Source organism: Rhinolophus ferrumequinum, chromosome 20 (assembly GCF_004115265.2).
Source record: "Rhinolophus ferrumequinum isolate MPI-CBG mRhiFer1 chromosome 20, mRhiFer1_v1.p, whole genome shotgun sequence".
Taxonomy (NCBI): Eukaryota; Metazoa; Chordata; class Mammalia; order Chiroptera; family Rhinolophidae; genus Rhinolophus; species Rhinolophus ferrumequinum.
Genome location: NC_046303.1, coordinates 32,971,318 through 32,988,092, shown reverse-complemented (window position 1 = coordinate 32,988,092; position 16,775 = coordinate 32,971,318). Strand labels below are relative to the sequence as shown.

General features: G+C 39.1%; 1 protein-coding gene across 2 annotated transcripts in view; it reads right to left on the bottom strand.

Annotated features, from left to right (window-relative positions):
- Positions 1-280: 280 nt before the first annotated feature.
- The window catches only part of CALCR (calcitonin receptor), a 124,365-nt gene continuing 107,870 nt past the window's right edge, over positions 281-16,775 (bottom strand). For both annotated transcript variants that reach the window (XM_033088062.1, XM_033088063.1), the window contains exons 12-14: positions 15,296-15,514; positions 12,977-13,018; positions 281-2,296 (exon numbers count right to left, since the gene is read on the bottom strand). In XM_033088062.1, coding sequence (XP_032943953.1) covers positions 2,042-2,296; positions 12,977-13,018; positions 15,296-15,514 — 516 coding nt within the window. In that variant the 3' untranslated portion in view covers positions 281-2,041. The remainder of the gene's footprint in view (positions 2,297-12,976; positions 13,019-15,295; positions 15,515-16,775) is intronic.

Below are 16,775 nucleotides of genomic sequence, written 5' to 3'. Positions count from 1 at the left end.
ACTGACAAAGATAATAACCTTAATGTTTTTGCACACGGTTTTCTAACCTATGTTTTTTGGATTATCTCCCCCTCCTGCAGTACAAGCTAGATGGGATGTTAGCATCCAATGACTGAAATGAAAAAGAGCATGGAATGAACAGGAGACGAGATGAATGCATGGAAAGATGAAGAATATATTTCTTTAGAAAAATATGCAAATATACACCTTTTTGCTTATAACATACTCTGTATTAATTTATACATATACATAGCAAAAGCATTTCACATAATTTTGGCACTATGCACAATTCTATAGTAAGCTATTTTGTTTTCTTCAGCCCCTACTATATTAGCTCAATAACATCTAGAATATTTCAGCAATATATTATCACATTTGTACTAGAGCTGCCAGGAATACACTGTTTTCCATGTTTGTAAACAAAAATAGAAACATCACTACATAAACACTGTGATTGGAAAAATACCTTCTCTTTAACTCCTCCTTTACAGTCAATAAAGGAGACTTAAACTACTTTAGTATCCAAAATATTTTCTGAAAGAATATATATTTTCTGAAAAGAATATTTTCTCTTTTTTTTTTTTGGGGGGGTGCACTAAATATGTAAGCAGAACAAATCAATTTTTTTTTTCTTTCCTCAACTGAATCACTTCTGAAAGCCAGTGGCATAAGATGACATAGATGAGAGTTTTGAGATTTGGAGGGTTTCAATGTATCTCCTCATTTAGCATATAAATTAAGTAACAGTAACCGATTGCTTTGGAAAATCCACAAATTAATTTCATGTGCTAGTAATGATACTGATTGATTCAGGGATTTTTGAAGATTTTATACTGAGGAAGATTTTAATGAGAAACTACTTTTATTTTAAATGACTTGGTATATGGTTAAACTTCTGGCGGTTACATTTTTACTCCCTCTGGTTTTGCTAATAGCAACCAACAAGAGGTCAACTACAAACTGATTTCTAATTAGCCCTAATGAATCTTCCTGGGAAAGACGGAGATCTTGTTCAGCTTTGAAGCTGGGTGGAAGGCAGTTAATGGACTTATATGGAGTCTTTTAATTACCAGTCGTAAATTTATCTTTTACTGCTAGATAGCACCCAAGGGTAAGAGGTAATCTGCTTTATAAATTTTGGAGTGGTTTGCTTTATAAGTCCTGGAGCTTAGGAAAGTAGAAAACTCTGTAAAGAGTATTCTCTTCCACTAGGAATTATGTATTTGGCAGTTTTGTGAAAAATTTAGCGAAGGATTCTGTGACCTCCCAATTGATAAATGTCAGTGACCAAAGCACATTCAACATGAAAACCGGTTCCTTACAGCAGTTAGGGCTGCCCCGTGGACAGGGGTATCCAAAACCAGCCTGAGCATACAATGAACAAATTGGCCCATTTAATGTTTCGATCAAATTGACTCTAAATTTCTTTTTCATTCAAAGCATTACATCTTCCTGCCAAGTGCAGGTCTTTATCTCCACATTCTTAGTCATCTCTACATTAGAAAGCCACTTGTCTTGCAGAGGTCATGTCGCAATTTACATGATTTATATGTGTGGATGGTAAAACATGTGAGTAGCCTCACAAATGATTGAAATAAAGAAATTAAAACTCAGATCCATAGCCAAATACAGAAATATTTGAATTCAAAATTTAGAGTTAAAAAGAAAAACATTGACAGTGATTTTAATTTTTCAAAGGTATAAATGGCTCAAGATTAACAAGGAGCACCCTGTATTTGAACTAGGTCAATTTAATTGTGTTTTTCTTGGATACTTTGCTTGCATTACACCTGCATTTCAGTTCTGAATGAAAGATGGAATTTACAAGTGTGGCAGTGGGAGACTCCATTCCTTAGACTGTCTCCCATAGCAATAGTACCAAGAAGAACTCTCTTCAGATTCACTATGGACAAAATCACTTAATAATTCTTCACAAATGATGTTTAGCGCCTGGGTGGATGGAGATCACTTGAAACGCATGGTTGGTCATTTTCCCAGGACATGAAGGCTCAGATATCACAAAGCTCTATTTGCTTCACATTTAAGCGCATGACTCCTGCTCGATGATTTCCATAGGGATGACCTCAGCACCCTCCTCGCCCAGGATGATGGCGGGCTCCATGTTCCTGGGCTCCTGATGGCAGATGTAGATGGGGATATCGCCCGCCTCAGCCTCGGCAGCCGCTGCAGCTGCAGCTGCAGCATGAAAATTGGGGCGCCGGGGGTTGCGGCTCTCCCGGCGCTGCTCCCACTGGAATTTGATTTGGGCCCAGTGGCGCTTCACGGTGGTTTGGACCTAGAAGAGAAAAGAGAGTCTTGTTTTCATATAATTGTCAGAAATGACCTGAGCCAAGTTTATGAACACAATTCTTGGAACTTATCACACCAACTTGGAAGATTTGCAGATTGGAGAATGGAGTTACTTGCCTGCACCACCTTTGGCAAGTTTCCTTGCTATTGTGTGCAAAGGTTTCTTCTTTAGCTCTTACAGCCAATGAATGAAATTTGATTTGGTTTCATACTCAATATGGCACACATGTCATATCAGAGAGAAAGAGCTAGAAAGTTGTGTTTTTTTTTTTTTATCTGCTACCACCTCTGATTAGGCAGAAACTTTCATCTAAATCTCTACATTATTGGTCATGAACATATAAATGTAAACCATAGCACAGTTCTGGATTGTATGATAAGGGTCTCATACTGTTGCTCTTCCTTTATCAACATGGCTTGAGATGGGGTGTGCCAGTGGAAACTCTGGTGAACGGAGTGACAACCTTTTAAGAATAAAACTTCAATCTCTTTCTGTTGAAAGACTTCTAATACGTAAACTTAACAAACTTCCTTTATAAATATTATAAACTTTATGTTGAACACAAGAGTGGAGAAGAGGCTAGAGTCAGGAAGCTCTGAATATGAAAAGTACAATAACCACAGCTGAAAACGCCACCAACAGTCCTGAAATTTACTTGTCTAGCTCTGCTTTTTACAGATCTGGGTTCAATTTAGTAGTTAAGTTAATCCTTTCTATTTTTTCCTAAACTTCTTGCTTTTCTCTATAGCTGAACAAAATGATAAAACAAGAGATTATTGCTACAATGTCTGCTTTATATTTCTGAAAGGTTCTATTGCTCGGTATACAAGACAAGCTTATATACAAAACAGTTGCATTAATTTATTAATACATCCTTTGTTTTCCTGCCAAATTTGAATATAATACCTAAACATTATGGGGCACATACGGGAGAATCTGGAAATAATATGACGTGAGATAAAGCATGTAATGACTTGATTGTGGAGAGCCATTTTATCTACTTTACATTTGTATGAATCTGAAAGGCAATATAAACAATACACAACCTATTGTTACAAAGTTACATGCATGATTAAGAAGACTAAATGTTTCTGTGGCAAATACATTTTTTCTATATGTGTTAGAGTACTAATTACTCTCCAGGTAATTATTAGTGTTTGTCATATAATTTTAAATATTTTAACTCAGAAAAGGAAAAACAGTCTAATGACTCATTGAAAAACAAGTCAAGAGAGTGTGAAACGGTAGCTGGAGAGGTTCGTCTACACACAACAGACCAGCTGGAGAGCTCAAGATGACAAATGGCAATCAGAATACTTTGGTCATTGAATCATTTGGAATACTAGTCTTTCTAAATTACTGAGGCAACAACAAAGTCTGCCTTCTGTTTTGTTTGTTTGTTTGTTTTGGAAGTGATGATTGCTTGGATGCAAAGCACTTTATATGTAATTTTCTTTAGAAGAGACAAAGAAATATTAAGGGCCATGGGTGAGCTGTGTGCCATGCAGCTGAACTTTGTGCTGACAAAAGACACACAGGGAAACATCGAATTGCATGAAAAGGTTTAGCTACTATTTGTTGTGGGCTTCCCAGGTGCTGTAGTCCAAACACTTGATTAGTATTAACTTTTTTCATGCTCACAACAGCAGGACTGTTCTCTTCACTTTATAGACAATGGCTGAGGTGATGCAACATGTCCGTGGTCAGACAACAGAAACATGGCGAAGCCACAATCGCAGGGGAGGCTCGTGGCTCTTCGGTCACGTGCTTCTCGGCCACAGCATCCACCATAGAGAGCTGTCCATTAAGTTTAGCACTGAATCGAAAATAGGATTTGTCTTTTGTGGTCATGGCACAGGCAGGATGATGGCATCAAGTGTGTGAGATTATGCGCCAAAGACTGTGCTCTTTGGGTTTGAGTCCTAGTTTGTTTGCTTCATGTTTATTTCTTTAACTTAAGAGTTTTCTCCTTTGTAAAAAGGGGAACATAACAGTAATTCAAAGAGCTATTGGTAAGATTTAGTGAGGTTATTTAAATCATCTAGTGTGGTGCTCGTGCACAGCGAAAACAGTTCCCTTCTTTTGCCCTTATTCTCTCTCCACACTGACCCCCCCTAGGATTTTCCAGTCATTGTGACTGAATTTGAGAGAGCCAAATATCTCCCTTGTTATTATCCAGCACTTTCAGCCTCCTGTCTGGCTGCGTTCTTTATTAGGGCTATTTACTGGTTGAAAATTGATTCGTGTAAGTGTTTTGCCTCCTACGGTTATCTGGGCATGTTACTAGATGAGGTACAGATATAAGCTATAATAATGCTAAAGAGAAAACGGTGGATTGGAGGAACGGAAGAGAGAGAAGTGAGGAAGAATGGAACAGTGAAGAAGAAAATCAATTAGGACAGTTTTTCTACATCTAGCGCTGAATACCTGAGCACTGACTGTTGACACTCTGAGACATTTTTGTCTAGAGGTCAAGGCACAGGGAGAAGACAAAGTCTGAAAGATTAAATCCTTCTACTCTTTCTAATCAAAACGATGTATGCCTTCACACACTTTGGCTTTTTGCACTCAGCCATTGCCATTCAAGACAGCAAAGGGTGACATATTCCACATGGGCTGAATTTGGTCAGGGTTATTCTCTTCAGGGGAAGGAATTCAATCCACATCAACAATGACCTGAAGTCTTAGTCTGAGGGTTTTGTCCTTTAGCTGTTTACCAAAAATGCTTCCATTTCAGTCACTCGGTCAGGTGCATGAAGGAGGGATTTAGTGTCCAGTAAAAGCACTGGAACACCAGACACAGAGATGGTGGAGGAGTGGAAAATTCCCCTTCATTTCACTGCTTTCACCTGAAGTGGCTCTTCTTTCTGCCAAGGTGGTTCTTAGCTACTTATTGCCTTGACCTTTTTTCTCCCCAAGTAACACACTGCTTATTTCTCCCTACCAGGTTTATTGTTTCGTCCCATCAGGTCTCTACTCTCTCTGTCCCCTCTGCCTGGAATGCCTCTCTCCCACCCTTCGCCAATGCTAAAACTCCCTTTGCAGGACTCATTTCTGCTGTCATCCCCGGGAAACTTTTCTTGACCCCTCGTACAGAGTTAGGAGTCTCTTTCCTGTGCTTTTGTTGCACTTGTCCACATATTCATTATCGTTCTTACTACATTTTGTTGTAATGATTTAGTATGTCTCTCTCCTCCTGCACGCTGACATCCTTAAGAGCAGGAACCATGTCCTATTCCTCTTTGTTTGTCCAGAACCTGTCATGCTGTTTGGCACAGAACCGGTATTCAACAAATATTTGTTGACTGGTTGTCAACATCTATTCTAGAATAAGTTCATGACTCTTTCAGTGCAGACAATGATCATCCATGACTATATATTACAGTGAGTGCGTTGGCGTCCAGTGGTATTCAGGTGAGAGTGCTGAACACGTCTACAGTGAGCCTGAGGGAGAAACCAAAGTTTTCTTTCATGCAAATATGAAACCCTGAGTTTTGATATAAGACTTAGAATCACGGGTTTTGAATTGCTCCCTGAGGCAAATCGTAAGCCACTGGACGTTAGGCCATCTACCACTGTCCCCGGATCGCTCATGCCAAGATATGTGTTTCTGGGAATTGCTCTTGAGCTCCAATGGAAATTATCAGAATCAAACACTTGTAATACTGCAACCATCTGGCCAGGAGAGAACATCACACCACCTTTCCATTCCTTTTCTACCTATGAGATCATTTCACCGGGTTTCATGTGATGCCATGGAAAAAAAAAAAAAGTACTGAACTCATGGTCAAGAAACCGACTCTGCCCACGTTAGCCATGTCATCTTGAGCAGGATAGTTAACTTCTCTGAGACTCCTTTCTTTACTGTAACTCGTCTACCTTACCTAGCTGTTTGAAGGATTAACTTGTTACAGGATATATCAAAGTGACTTCTAAGCTTTAAGTACCACACAAGGAGGCCACTGCTATTATTATTATTACTGTACTGTTATTATGACAGGATACTAACCTCAAATCTAGATTAAAAAGAAACTCTTTTGTCATTTTTTTTTTGAGGGTGGTGGTGCTAGGAAAATAAAAACCTCTCAATTACACACATAGTTTCTGATCTCAATTGTCTCTCATTCTAAACTAGGTCTCCACAAAGAATGCTCTATAGCCTGGGCTTGTCACTTCCTGTGAATTATCTGATGCTAGTGCAAATGAAAAGAGTTTTCTTTCCATTGTGGTTTGCACGGAGAAAAGGGTGTTGTTGGATCTTTGGGGAAAAAGAAAGAAAACACTCAATGGGGAATTCATCCCTAGGAATATATGTTCCAGTACAAGTGCATTTATTAAAGATATTGCTGTATAAGTAGTTCATACTTTCTCCTTCCACTGCTCCCTTCATCCTGCACGTCCCTCTGTGCTTCCCTGACTAGTTTCTGGGCTTTACCTTTGCAATCTGTGCAGTAGGGAGAGCTACAGAATTGAAGAGAGACTAGGCTGATTATATCAGAAGGGATTGATATGAAACCAAAAGATGAATATATCTGGGAAAACACATCTCCACTGTGTTATATTTTCAGATAAAACATGAGTAAATTTTACTTTTTTGCCATGCAATGAAATTCCTCCTTTAACACATCTTCAAGAGTCTAGTAAATATTTATATTGCTTTCCAATTCTCTTTTGGATTTTGGATTTGGATTTCTATACAATGTACTTTCCTGTTGAGACCAGCCAAGAGATGGCGTGGCTTTATTTGGGTTGTACTGTTTATTAAATGTAGGTCCTTCAATGCCAGGTTTATGATCTAGGAATCACCAAATGCCATGTTGAAGAATTGTCCTTATAATTGAAACTTACACAGATATTTAGTGGTATCCAGCAGAGACAGTTCTAAGTTTAAAGTGAGTTTGTAAAAATGCTCAGTGGAAAAAAAAGGGAAGACTTTGCTTCTCTTCACCTGTCCTTTTAAAATAACCCCGACTGCAGTACCATGCATATTAATGAAGTACCCAGCCCAGTATGAAGCCAAAGGGTTTGAAGTCTCTTTTTTAAAATTATTGCTACAGAAATGTTCATAGCCCCCTATAATTGTATTCTAAAATTATAACCTATCCTTTTTTGTGGAGACGGCAATCTGCTTCAATTTGTAAACCACACATATTAGAATTGGCCCTTAGCAGTGTGTAAAAGACACATCAATAATTACACTTTAAAAAAGGCAGTTATCTCCTACAATACTACAGGTAGAGCCTAATGCTGCTTTGAACCAGGAATAAGGATATTGAGCCCATTTGAAAAAAAACCAAACAAAAACAAGGAGATGCTCATTACTTCAGAAGCATTAGAAATGTTAGGAGTTGCCAAGGGGATAGATAGCATAACATACAAAGTTTTGAATTACTATATAAATTCATCACCTGTTATAAAAGCAATTGACACAGGTCACTTTAGAGTTCCCCCTGATTATAACAATTTATTTACTCCCAACTTTAAGAAATAGAGCCTTGGTCTGATGGTTTGAAGACAAAATTATTGAACCTGGTTCTATTATAAACCCACTGTGTGAGGTTGGTATATTTGAGCCTCAGTTTATATATATTTGTAAAAATGAAAATCAGGTCAGAATCGAATATTTTTGTTTTGGCCTTTGTTCTCCTGTTAAGTCCATCATAAGCCCCTGCACTTATGTACTTGAATGGAAGGCAGAGTGTATACCAGGAGTTTTGATCCCGTGAATTAAACAATTTTAAGGCCCGCTTTTTCACTCCTTCACTTTCTGCCACTACAATTCAACAGACCTGCTGCAATCTGAGCTTAAGATTAAAAATCATGATTTTTAAAAAACACTTTAAATTCAGTGGAAGTCAAAAGGTAATTGCATGCTTTAAATGTTTTGATAAGACTTTTGGAAGCTGGATCCCCAGGATAGCCTATTAATTAAATGCTAAGGGAGACTTCTGAATACGTCACAAAGTTGTTACTGATATTTTTCCCCACATTTTGGAGGACGTATCAGCAATATTTCTACTGGTCTTTATTTTATAGAATAGTTTATCTTACAGAATTTATATGGCCTTTAGTTTGAGGTAATTGGGCACTTGATGATTACAAGACCAGGTGTGGGGACAGAGCCCCAAAAAGCAGTTTCCAGGCTCTCGGCCTCACATAGAAAGGTGCTGGCTCAGGTAGTAAATGGCCATCGACTGTGATCAAATGGCCAGCAGCTGTGGCTAGTTGGCCGTCAGCTGTAACCAGTGAGCCATTAGCCATGAATATAACTGCCGTGGCTAGGCTAGTAGCAAAAAGAAAAAAGGGGGGCTAGCAAGAAGATGGTGGCTGAGTCTGCAAGCGGCACAGTGAGGGTTGAGAATTGTGTTGCTCCTGGTTCCTGTGTCTCCAACCCAGCCGCCAGTGAGAGTATAGTGGTGTGACTCCCCTACCTATGGCTCCGTGAGTGTTCCTTTTTGGCCTCACCATGTCCTGCGTTTTTGTTTGGGGAGCGGGACCAGAGACCCCGCCGGACGCCCCGCACGACACCAGGGCTTTCTAATTCCCGTTCACTACTTACTTTCCTATGTTTGGGAAGGATATCTTGTTCTAAAAGACAATAATACATAAGTATCATCTGTAATAAAGTTAATATTTTTGAAAATATTTAATTATTGTGTTTCTTAAATAACATTGCCCTGCATCTCCCCCATTCATTAAGGTCATTCATTGCTTAAAGGGCACATTAGATTCTGTCTAAAGTACTGGTTCTCAAAGTGTGGTCTCCAAATCAGCAGCATCAGCATCACCTGGGAACTTGCTAGAACTTCTTAGGCCCCCATCCCTGTTCTGCTGAATAGGAAACTGCTGGTAGGAGCCCAGCAATCTGTGTTTTCACAAACTTTCCAGGAGATTCTGATTTACACTTTGAGAATATTGGTCTAGAACAAATAAGTCATTGCTTAGCTTTCAGTCACAAAGCTGACTTTTCTGAGTCTCTAGAAATATATTAGTTTTGAAAACCAGGTTTTATTGAGTGAAAGAAAGAATTTATAAATAGAAAAGCTTCCCTTTGCATAGTCAATGAAAACTTTACTGGTGTAAAAATAGAATTTTACTAAAAGCCACAACATAGAGAACATGTAGGAGATGATACAGGGAGAGTTGGGTGAGGCAGGGTCTCAGGGAAGATTGGGAAGAGTTGTGGTCACCAGGTTAATGTAAATTCTGGTTTGGTGCCAGTGCTGAGCCTGGAGGACTCCACATAAGTCTCAGAGCACACTGAGGCCAGTCACCACCTGCCTGGGGCCTGCTGGACTCTGGTAGTTTTTCAAGACAGAGTGCAATTCACGCAAGGCTGGCTTCCTGCTGAGAAACTGCCTCCAGCTTTGGGGGAGTTGGTTAGGTGGGGTCCCAGTGAGTCAGCAGGGTGGAGCAGTGGAACTCACCAGACCAATCAGATACAGATTTGGCCGTGAGAGGGCGGGCTCAACACAGGAAAGATGGCGCCTGCTTGCCAGCTGCATGGGAGCAGGGCCCTCGCAGGGAAACTGACGACTGTCCTCCAGCTCTCTTCTGGGAGCCACCCACCTCAGTCTGCCTCTGCCACTCACCTGAGTCATCCTCCCTCCACCGGAGCCAGGTCAGTGCTTGCGAGTGAGTGAGTCTCTGCGTGAGCCATTTGAGAGGATGTCTGGGTTTCCCTCAGCTTTCCATTCCACCTGGAATCCCCACTGTGTTTCACAGCCAAATGTTGTGGGGGCTCCTCTTCCCGACACCAGTACTCTGGGCTGGGGAGCCTGGTGTGGGGCTGGGGTCCATTGCTTTTCTAGGGGAATCTCTGTGGCTGCAATATCCTTCCTGATTCTCAGCCACCACATGGAGGTTTGGGGCTGTTCCGCGTCTCTGCCTCAACTACCAGAATCAACGTGGCTTGTTCTTTATATTTTTGTTATAGGACTTCTGTTTGGCTAAACTTCAGATGGTTCTCCAGGTGGACTGTTCTATAATTTAGTTGTAAGTTTAATGTGTTCACGGAAAGACGCAGGCAGAGTGTTAATCTACTTTGCCATCTTAGATCTCCCTAACTAAATATTTTCTGTTATAAACTAAGGCATATCTTGGTGATATTGTGGGTTCAGTTCCAGACCACTGCAATAAAGCGAGCATCACATAAAGCCAGTCCTAATGTTTTTTTGCTGGTGGAGGGCCTTGCCTCTAATTTGTAAAAAACACAACATCTGTGATGTGCACGAAAGCAAAAGCGTAATAAAATGAGGTATGCCTGTATTAGAGGCTAGTACAATGGGCTCTTCATAGCAAGATGACAGCAAATAAACAAAATTTTAGTTTTCACACACTCTAATTTGTGACCATTAAGTTGAGATCTTTCTGACCGTGCTACTTTTATCCAAAAACTATTTTATCCACAATGCACAGGCAAGAAGCATGAAAAAGGGTGAAAATCCACTGTGTTCTTAGTACTCTCTCAAGTTTTAATCTACTGCTTGGAAAAATATATTTATAGGCATATTTATAGTCATAATCATTTTTTGAGGTCTCTTATATACTCAGTAATGTATTGAAATGTTTGGATGGTCAATGTCCGCATACTTGGAAGAGTTGTTGTAGGAAATGTTTGATACATAAGCATGCTCCCCTGGTTGTCTCTTGATTTATATGACTGTAATTCTCCAAGTTCCTTCCCTGCTTCTAGGCGATCCATTGCCTATCTAATCCATTTCCATAACAGGAATCACTTACAACATACAGGTAATAAACAAAAATTAAAACCTCTATTTTCATTGTACAGTAACATATTAACCCCTAGATCTCGGCTAACACTTAATATTCAACCAGGCAAAGCCCAGTTACAACCATGATCTCAGATACTGCTGGAAATAATTTGCAGCATGTATGAGTGCCTTGCCTGTGTTTAATGTTGTAACACAGTACGTTCACAGAAAGCCAGATGCCTAAATCCACGGGGCTGTGATATTACACTTGGTGCAGTATGCAACTTTTGCATTATTAGCAGTGTCACACTTGTACCTTCCCTTAGCACTGGATCTTAATTAAAATGAGTATGGTTCCTTTACTTCAAAGAGCAGAGATGACATTCAGATGAACGAGACACATTCAGTTGTTACGAATACCTCTGGGTTTGCTTTCTATACCTGACACTTCAAAGACAGCATCATAATTAAGACACGATAAATATTGAGGTATTTTTACAAATGCATGCAATCCTCTCATGTTTTTAAGGTATGCTCCTTCTGAAACTGATTTTTATATTAGTCCTTTATTAATATTATTCTAGATGAAAACATTTAGTTCGTATGCCACCTGAAATAACTCAAAGGCAAGAATATACACACTTTAACACACTTTAACAGCTGGCAGCAGAAAGATGTCTTTTCATTTTTATCCCGGGGCTTTAGTCTAGCCCCTAGCAATAGTAAATGTACAAAATATTTTTGTTGAATGAAGGAATGAGGTGGTGGATGAATGGCTGAAGGAAGGAATAAAATACACCAATTAAAAGGGAGAATAGGAGCAACAAAAATCTTGTGGTATTGGGGTTGGAGATGAGTAATATCACAGAGCAGCAAAATATTATAGGTGCTCATTAAATATTGTTCAACTGAAGAATTAAAGACTAGAGAATCAATTAAATATCAATTGATAATATTTGATAATACTAAAAAATCTTTTTAATTACTAACAGGAAAATAATATGTTGATCTCTTAACAAAATATGATTTGCCTTGGTATAAAATTATTCTTAATAGGAATTAATTTAATATTATGAAAAATACTTTTACAAGAAAAGTTATGTAGCATAGAACTACAGAAAGTATACTAACAAAGTTTCAGGGAGGAATCATAGACATAATGCAGTGCAGTGGAAGATTTAGTTCATTCAGTTAAGAATCAGGAAATTTGGATGTTAATCCTGGTATACAACTATCATTGTGACACTGGGCAAGTCATGTGATCTTTCTGGAGTTGAGATTTCTCACCTGAAAAATGAGGGAGGTTTCAAATTGTGTTCCCTGAACCCCTGGAAGTTCTTTGGTACAAATTTAAGCAGCTCCACTTTTTTATGTTTTACAAACTGGGCTCCCAGGCAAGATTTCATTGGAAGAAAGGGAACCGTGGCTAAAACCCGAAAACACTGGCCATGAGGCTATCTAGATTTTACTTATCTAAATATTCAGGATAAATTACTTATTTTAGAATCCATTTTGAGGCTTAACTTTAGGGAGATTTTCAAAATGTTGACTAAGTGGTATAACACTGGCACCAAACTGGAAGAGAAGGCAGTGAACCAGTACAAATCAGCTGGATATTGGCTCTGCCCTCGTGAAGAGTTTGGTGTTTTAAAGGGAATGGGGGCATGACTTCTGTTTTTATGGGAATCCAGAATAGCTTTCATTATTGCTGCTCAGGGTGCAATCCAAGGGAATCAGAATTTAGCTGCATGTCTGGGTAGTATCTGCAGTTGTACCATACAAATTATAGAAAAGATTCAGCTTGCAGTGGTGGAGAAAACAATCCTGCTAGTCATGAAACCCTGTGAGCAAAACTGCAGAAGTGAGGACAAATGAAAAGAGGCCCTTTGGAAACTGTAAAGTGCTGGCTTTATATAAACGAGTGGTGGTATTATATGAAGTGCATGCTTACCTCGTTGTTGTAGAAGCAATAGATCACCGCAACGAAGAATCCCTAAAAAGAGGAGGAAGAAGAGAGTCGAAGTTATTTTTGTGTGCATTTATGTTGATTAGCAATCACTGTAAATAGACACCCTGGAGAGGAACATTTCACGACTGCAATAGCAAGTCCAGGCTCGATGAAAAACAGTTACCGCCACTCATATTCAGTGCTTCACTATAAGAATATCCCATTAGAAATGTACTTTTCTTGTCAACATTCTATCGTTTGGCCAAAAGAACAGTTCTAGGCACTCTGGCTAATAGATTCCTGCCTTTAACAGGGAGATTTATAGCAGCATATGATGATTATAGTGGATGTGGAAAGAATTGTTTATGTTTAAAAAATTTAAAAACAGATCTTGTAGAGTTTAGTAGAGAAATCTTGTGCAAGCACAAGTGGCGCAGTGGGCCTGACTGTGCCCTGTGTCCTCTTGGTGAACTAGTGCAGTACTGTACCCACAGCCAAGCTCATCTCTCAAGGACGTGGGATAAGTGACCCCTGAGGTCCTGGTCACTACTCAGGAGATCCTTTGTGTTTAAGCTTTAATTTTCTATAAGAATGGGCAAAGCAATTATTAAATTACTAAAACAATCTTTAAACTTAATTTTAGCCCGATTAATTTTGTCCTTCTTCACAGTAAGCCTTAGCAGTAGAAAATAAAATTATTTTGAACTGTATAATCGAGACAGTAAAACTCTGGCCTAAGGGCCTGTGGCAGTTTCCCCTCTGTCTTGGGACCTCCCATGCCCCGTCTGGCACGATGCCTTCAACAGAGCTTCAAATCTGGGGCAGAGCAAATGGCGACAGACACCAACCCAAGACAGCCCCTGAGAGGTCACTCCATTCTCTCCCACATGAGGAAACCCCTGGATACACCTCTCTTTATAGTCACTGCACTGTCACAGATGGATTCCTGACATCCTACTGACAAGTGGAGAGTGACAGAGTAGATGGCATGGAGGGCTCTGTGCAAATTCATTACACGCCATGGGGTCAATGTCTACTTACGAAAGGAGGGTCTGAAAATTACCGACCAGGGAGAATATGCCTGGGTGGGGCCATCAGAGGGCTCTGGGAGTAATGAGAAAGCAGAAGCAACAAAGTGCTCCGTAAGACCTGGATCCCTCCCAGTTTTGGCTTGGAGCTATTGACTTGGAGGCTGTAAATTATGAGATTTAAGAGCATGGGCTTTAGAGTTAGATCTCCTGACTTTGCCACTAAACAGAAAATTCCATTTCCTTAACTGTAAGATAGGCGTAATAATACTTACCTCACACAGTAAGCGCTTAATAAATGGTAGCTATAATTACCATGTGAGAAAGTCAGCCATACCCTTTCTCTGGGGTTTGCCTAACATTGTAGGAATGGCTAAACTGATAGATATTCTAAGGTCCTGATCTCTCCATTCAGGACCAAGGCAGTGAAATAAAGTCAATGGAAACTGGATTCTGGTTTAAGAGGGATATAGCTTCCAGCGGGGGTCCCCTGGAAGCATTTCATACTGATACAAACATCTGCTTCTCTACCCTGTGTTTTCATGGCGTCAGCAACTATGTTGATAGTAATCCAGTTTGGGAAACTGGTTGCCATCGGTTATGTTCTTCTTCAAAACTCCCCTCAATAAAGCAAAAACAGCTGTGGCTCTCAAAAGACTGGGGAGAGGAAGGAGAGGTCAAAAGGACTGTGGGAGGAGAAGCTCTGTCCTTAGCACTGTGCAATGGGTCAATCCCTGGCTGAATATTTGCCGTCATAAAGATGTTTCTCAAAGTCCATACCTGCCCCTGTTTCCTTCCTCAATTTTAAGATTCAAAAAATGGGAAAGGAGGGAATGAGCAGCCCTTTCAGGTTACATATGGTCGAAAGGGTCCTTCTAATCACAGAAAAGCCCCCAAAACTACTGTGTTTCCCCAAAAATAAGACCTAGCCAGACAATCAGCTCTAATGTGTCTTTTGGAGCAAAAATTAATATAAGATCCAGTCTAATATAACATAAAATAATATAATATAGTATAGTATAATATAATATATAATATAATATAATATATAATATAATATAATATAATATATAATATAATATAATATAATATAATATAATATAATATAATATAATATAATACAATACCAGGCCTTATATATTATATAAGACTGAGTCTTATAGTAAAATAAGACCAGGTCTTATATTATTGTTTGCTCCAAAAGATGCATTAGAGCTGATGGTCCAGCTAGGTCATATTTTCAGGGAAACTAGCTGAGCAAGTCGTGGAATAAATGCACCATTGGCTTCCCTACCTGGAAATGAATCAGAGAGTGCATCAGGTAGTCGTAGATTTTCCCAAGAATCTTGTTGGAAGGTCTCCAGGGAAAGACGACGAACTGGATCCCCAGCAGGGGCACCAGGATCAGAGTGGCCCTCACGGCCTTCAGGTACATGTGTGGATCAGCCTCCTGGGTTTCCCTCATTTTCTTCACGAGCACACGGACAATGTTCAGCAGAAAGAAGAAGTTGACCTGCAATATACGTTATGAATGAGAAAATCACCACTTAAGGATATCTACTTTCCTCAATTCTTATTTATCCAGTGTGGGAAGCAGATGTTACCTACGGTACATAGGGCGTGAGAGATTGCATGAGATGGTGTATGAATTGGACAGCATCTCTGGGACACCGAGCATCAGTAAAACCAAGATCCTTTCAGACCTGAATTACATTTCCTTTTATTTTCCCCAAATGAGAAAATTTTTTCCTGTACATGTAAATATATTTGGTTCAACTGTAATGAGGGAGTTTATTCTTTATTTTGAGTTTTATTTTTACAAAAGGGAAAAGATTTGGATCTTGCTTTCTTGTCTTTTTGTTATGAAGGTGATCCCCATAGCCAGTACTACTTAATTAAAAGTGAAATGAGGACTGAAAATTTATCTGTAAAGTTTATGGAGTGGAGACAGCTAACGCAGCCTTCTTCTTTTTTTTTTCAATAACATTAAAAAAAATGACTTCATTGAGGTACAATGTACATTCAATAAAATGAAGATTTTAAGTTTACACTTGAGAAGTTTAGAAAAATGTATGCATCTGTGTAACAACCACTCCGAACAAGGAAAGAGCATTTCCATCACCCTGGAAAGTTCCTTCCTGCCCCTTTGCAGTCAAAAACCCCCTCATGCTCACCTCTAGCACCCGCTGATTTCTATTACCATAGAAATAGAGTATTATATAGTATGTAGTCTTTTGTGTTCGACTTCTTTGGTTTAATATACTATCTGTGAGATTCATCCATGTGTATATTAGCATTTAACTTGTTTTTATTGCTGAGTAGTACTCTGTTATATGAATAATACACATTATTTGTTTATTCATTCTCCTGTGGATGAGAATGGAATTGCTTCCACAATCTGACTATAGTGAAAAAACATGCTGTGACTATTTGTATGCTCATCTTTGTGTGGACGTATGTTTTCATTTCTCTTGACTAAGTACCCAGGAATGGAATTACCTGTTCATATGGTAAATGTGTGTTTAACTTTAAAAAATCTGCCAAACTGTTTTCCATTTTATGTTCCTTCAAGCACATATGAGAATTCCAGTCTTCACCTTGCCAACACTTGGTCTGGTCACCATTTTTAATATTAGCCATTCTGGTGGGGTACTATTAATTTTGGCTATGAAGATTAGTTTTGAACTAAAGCGTTTTTAAACTTTAATTGATAACTGATTTAAAAATAATTAAAATGATTTCTATACCTGAAATAGAAATAAATGTATTGCCCA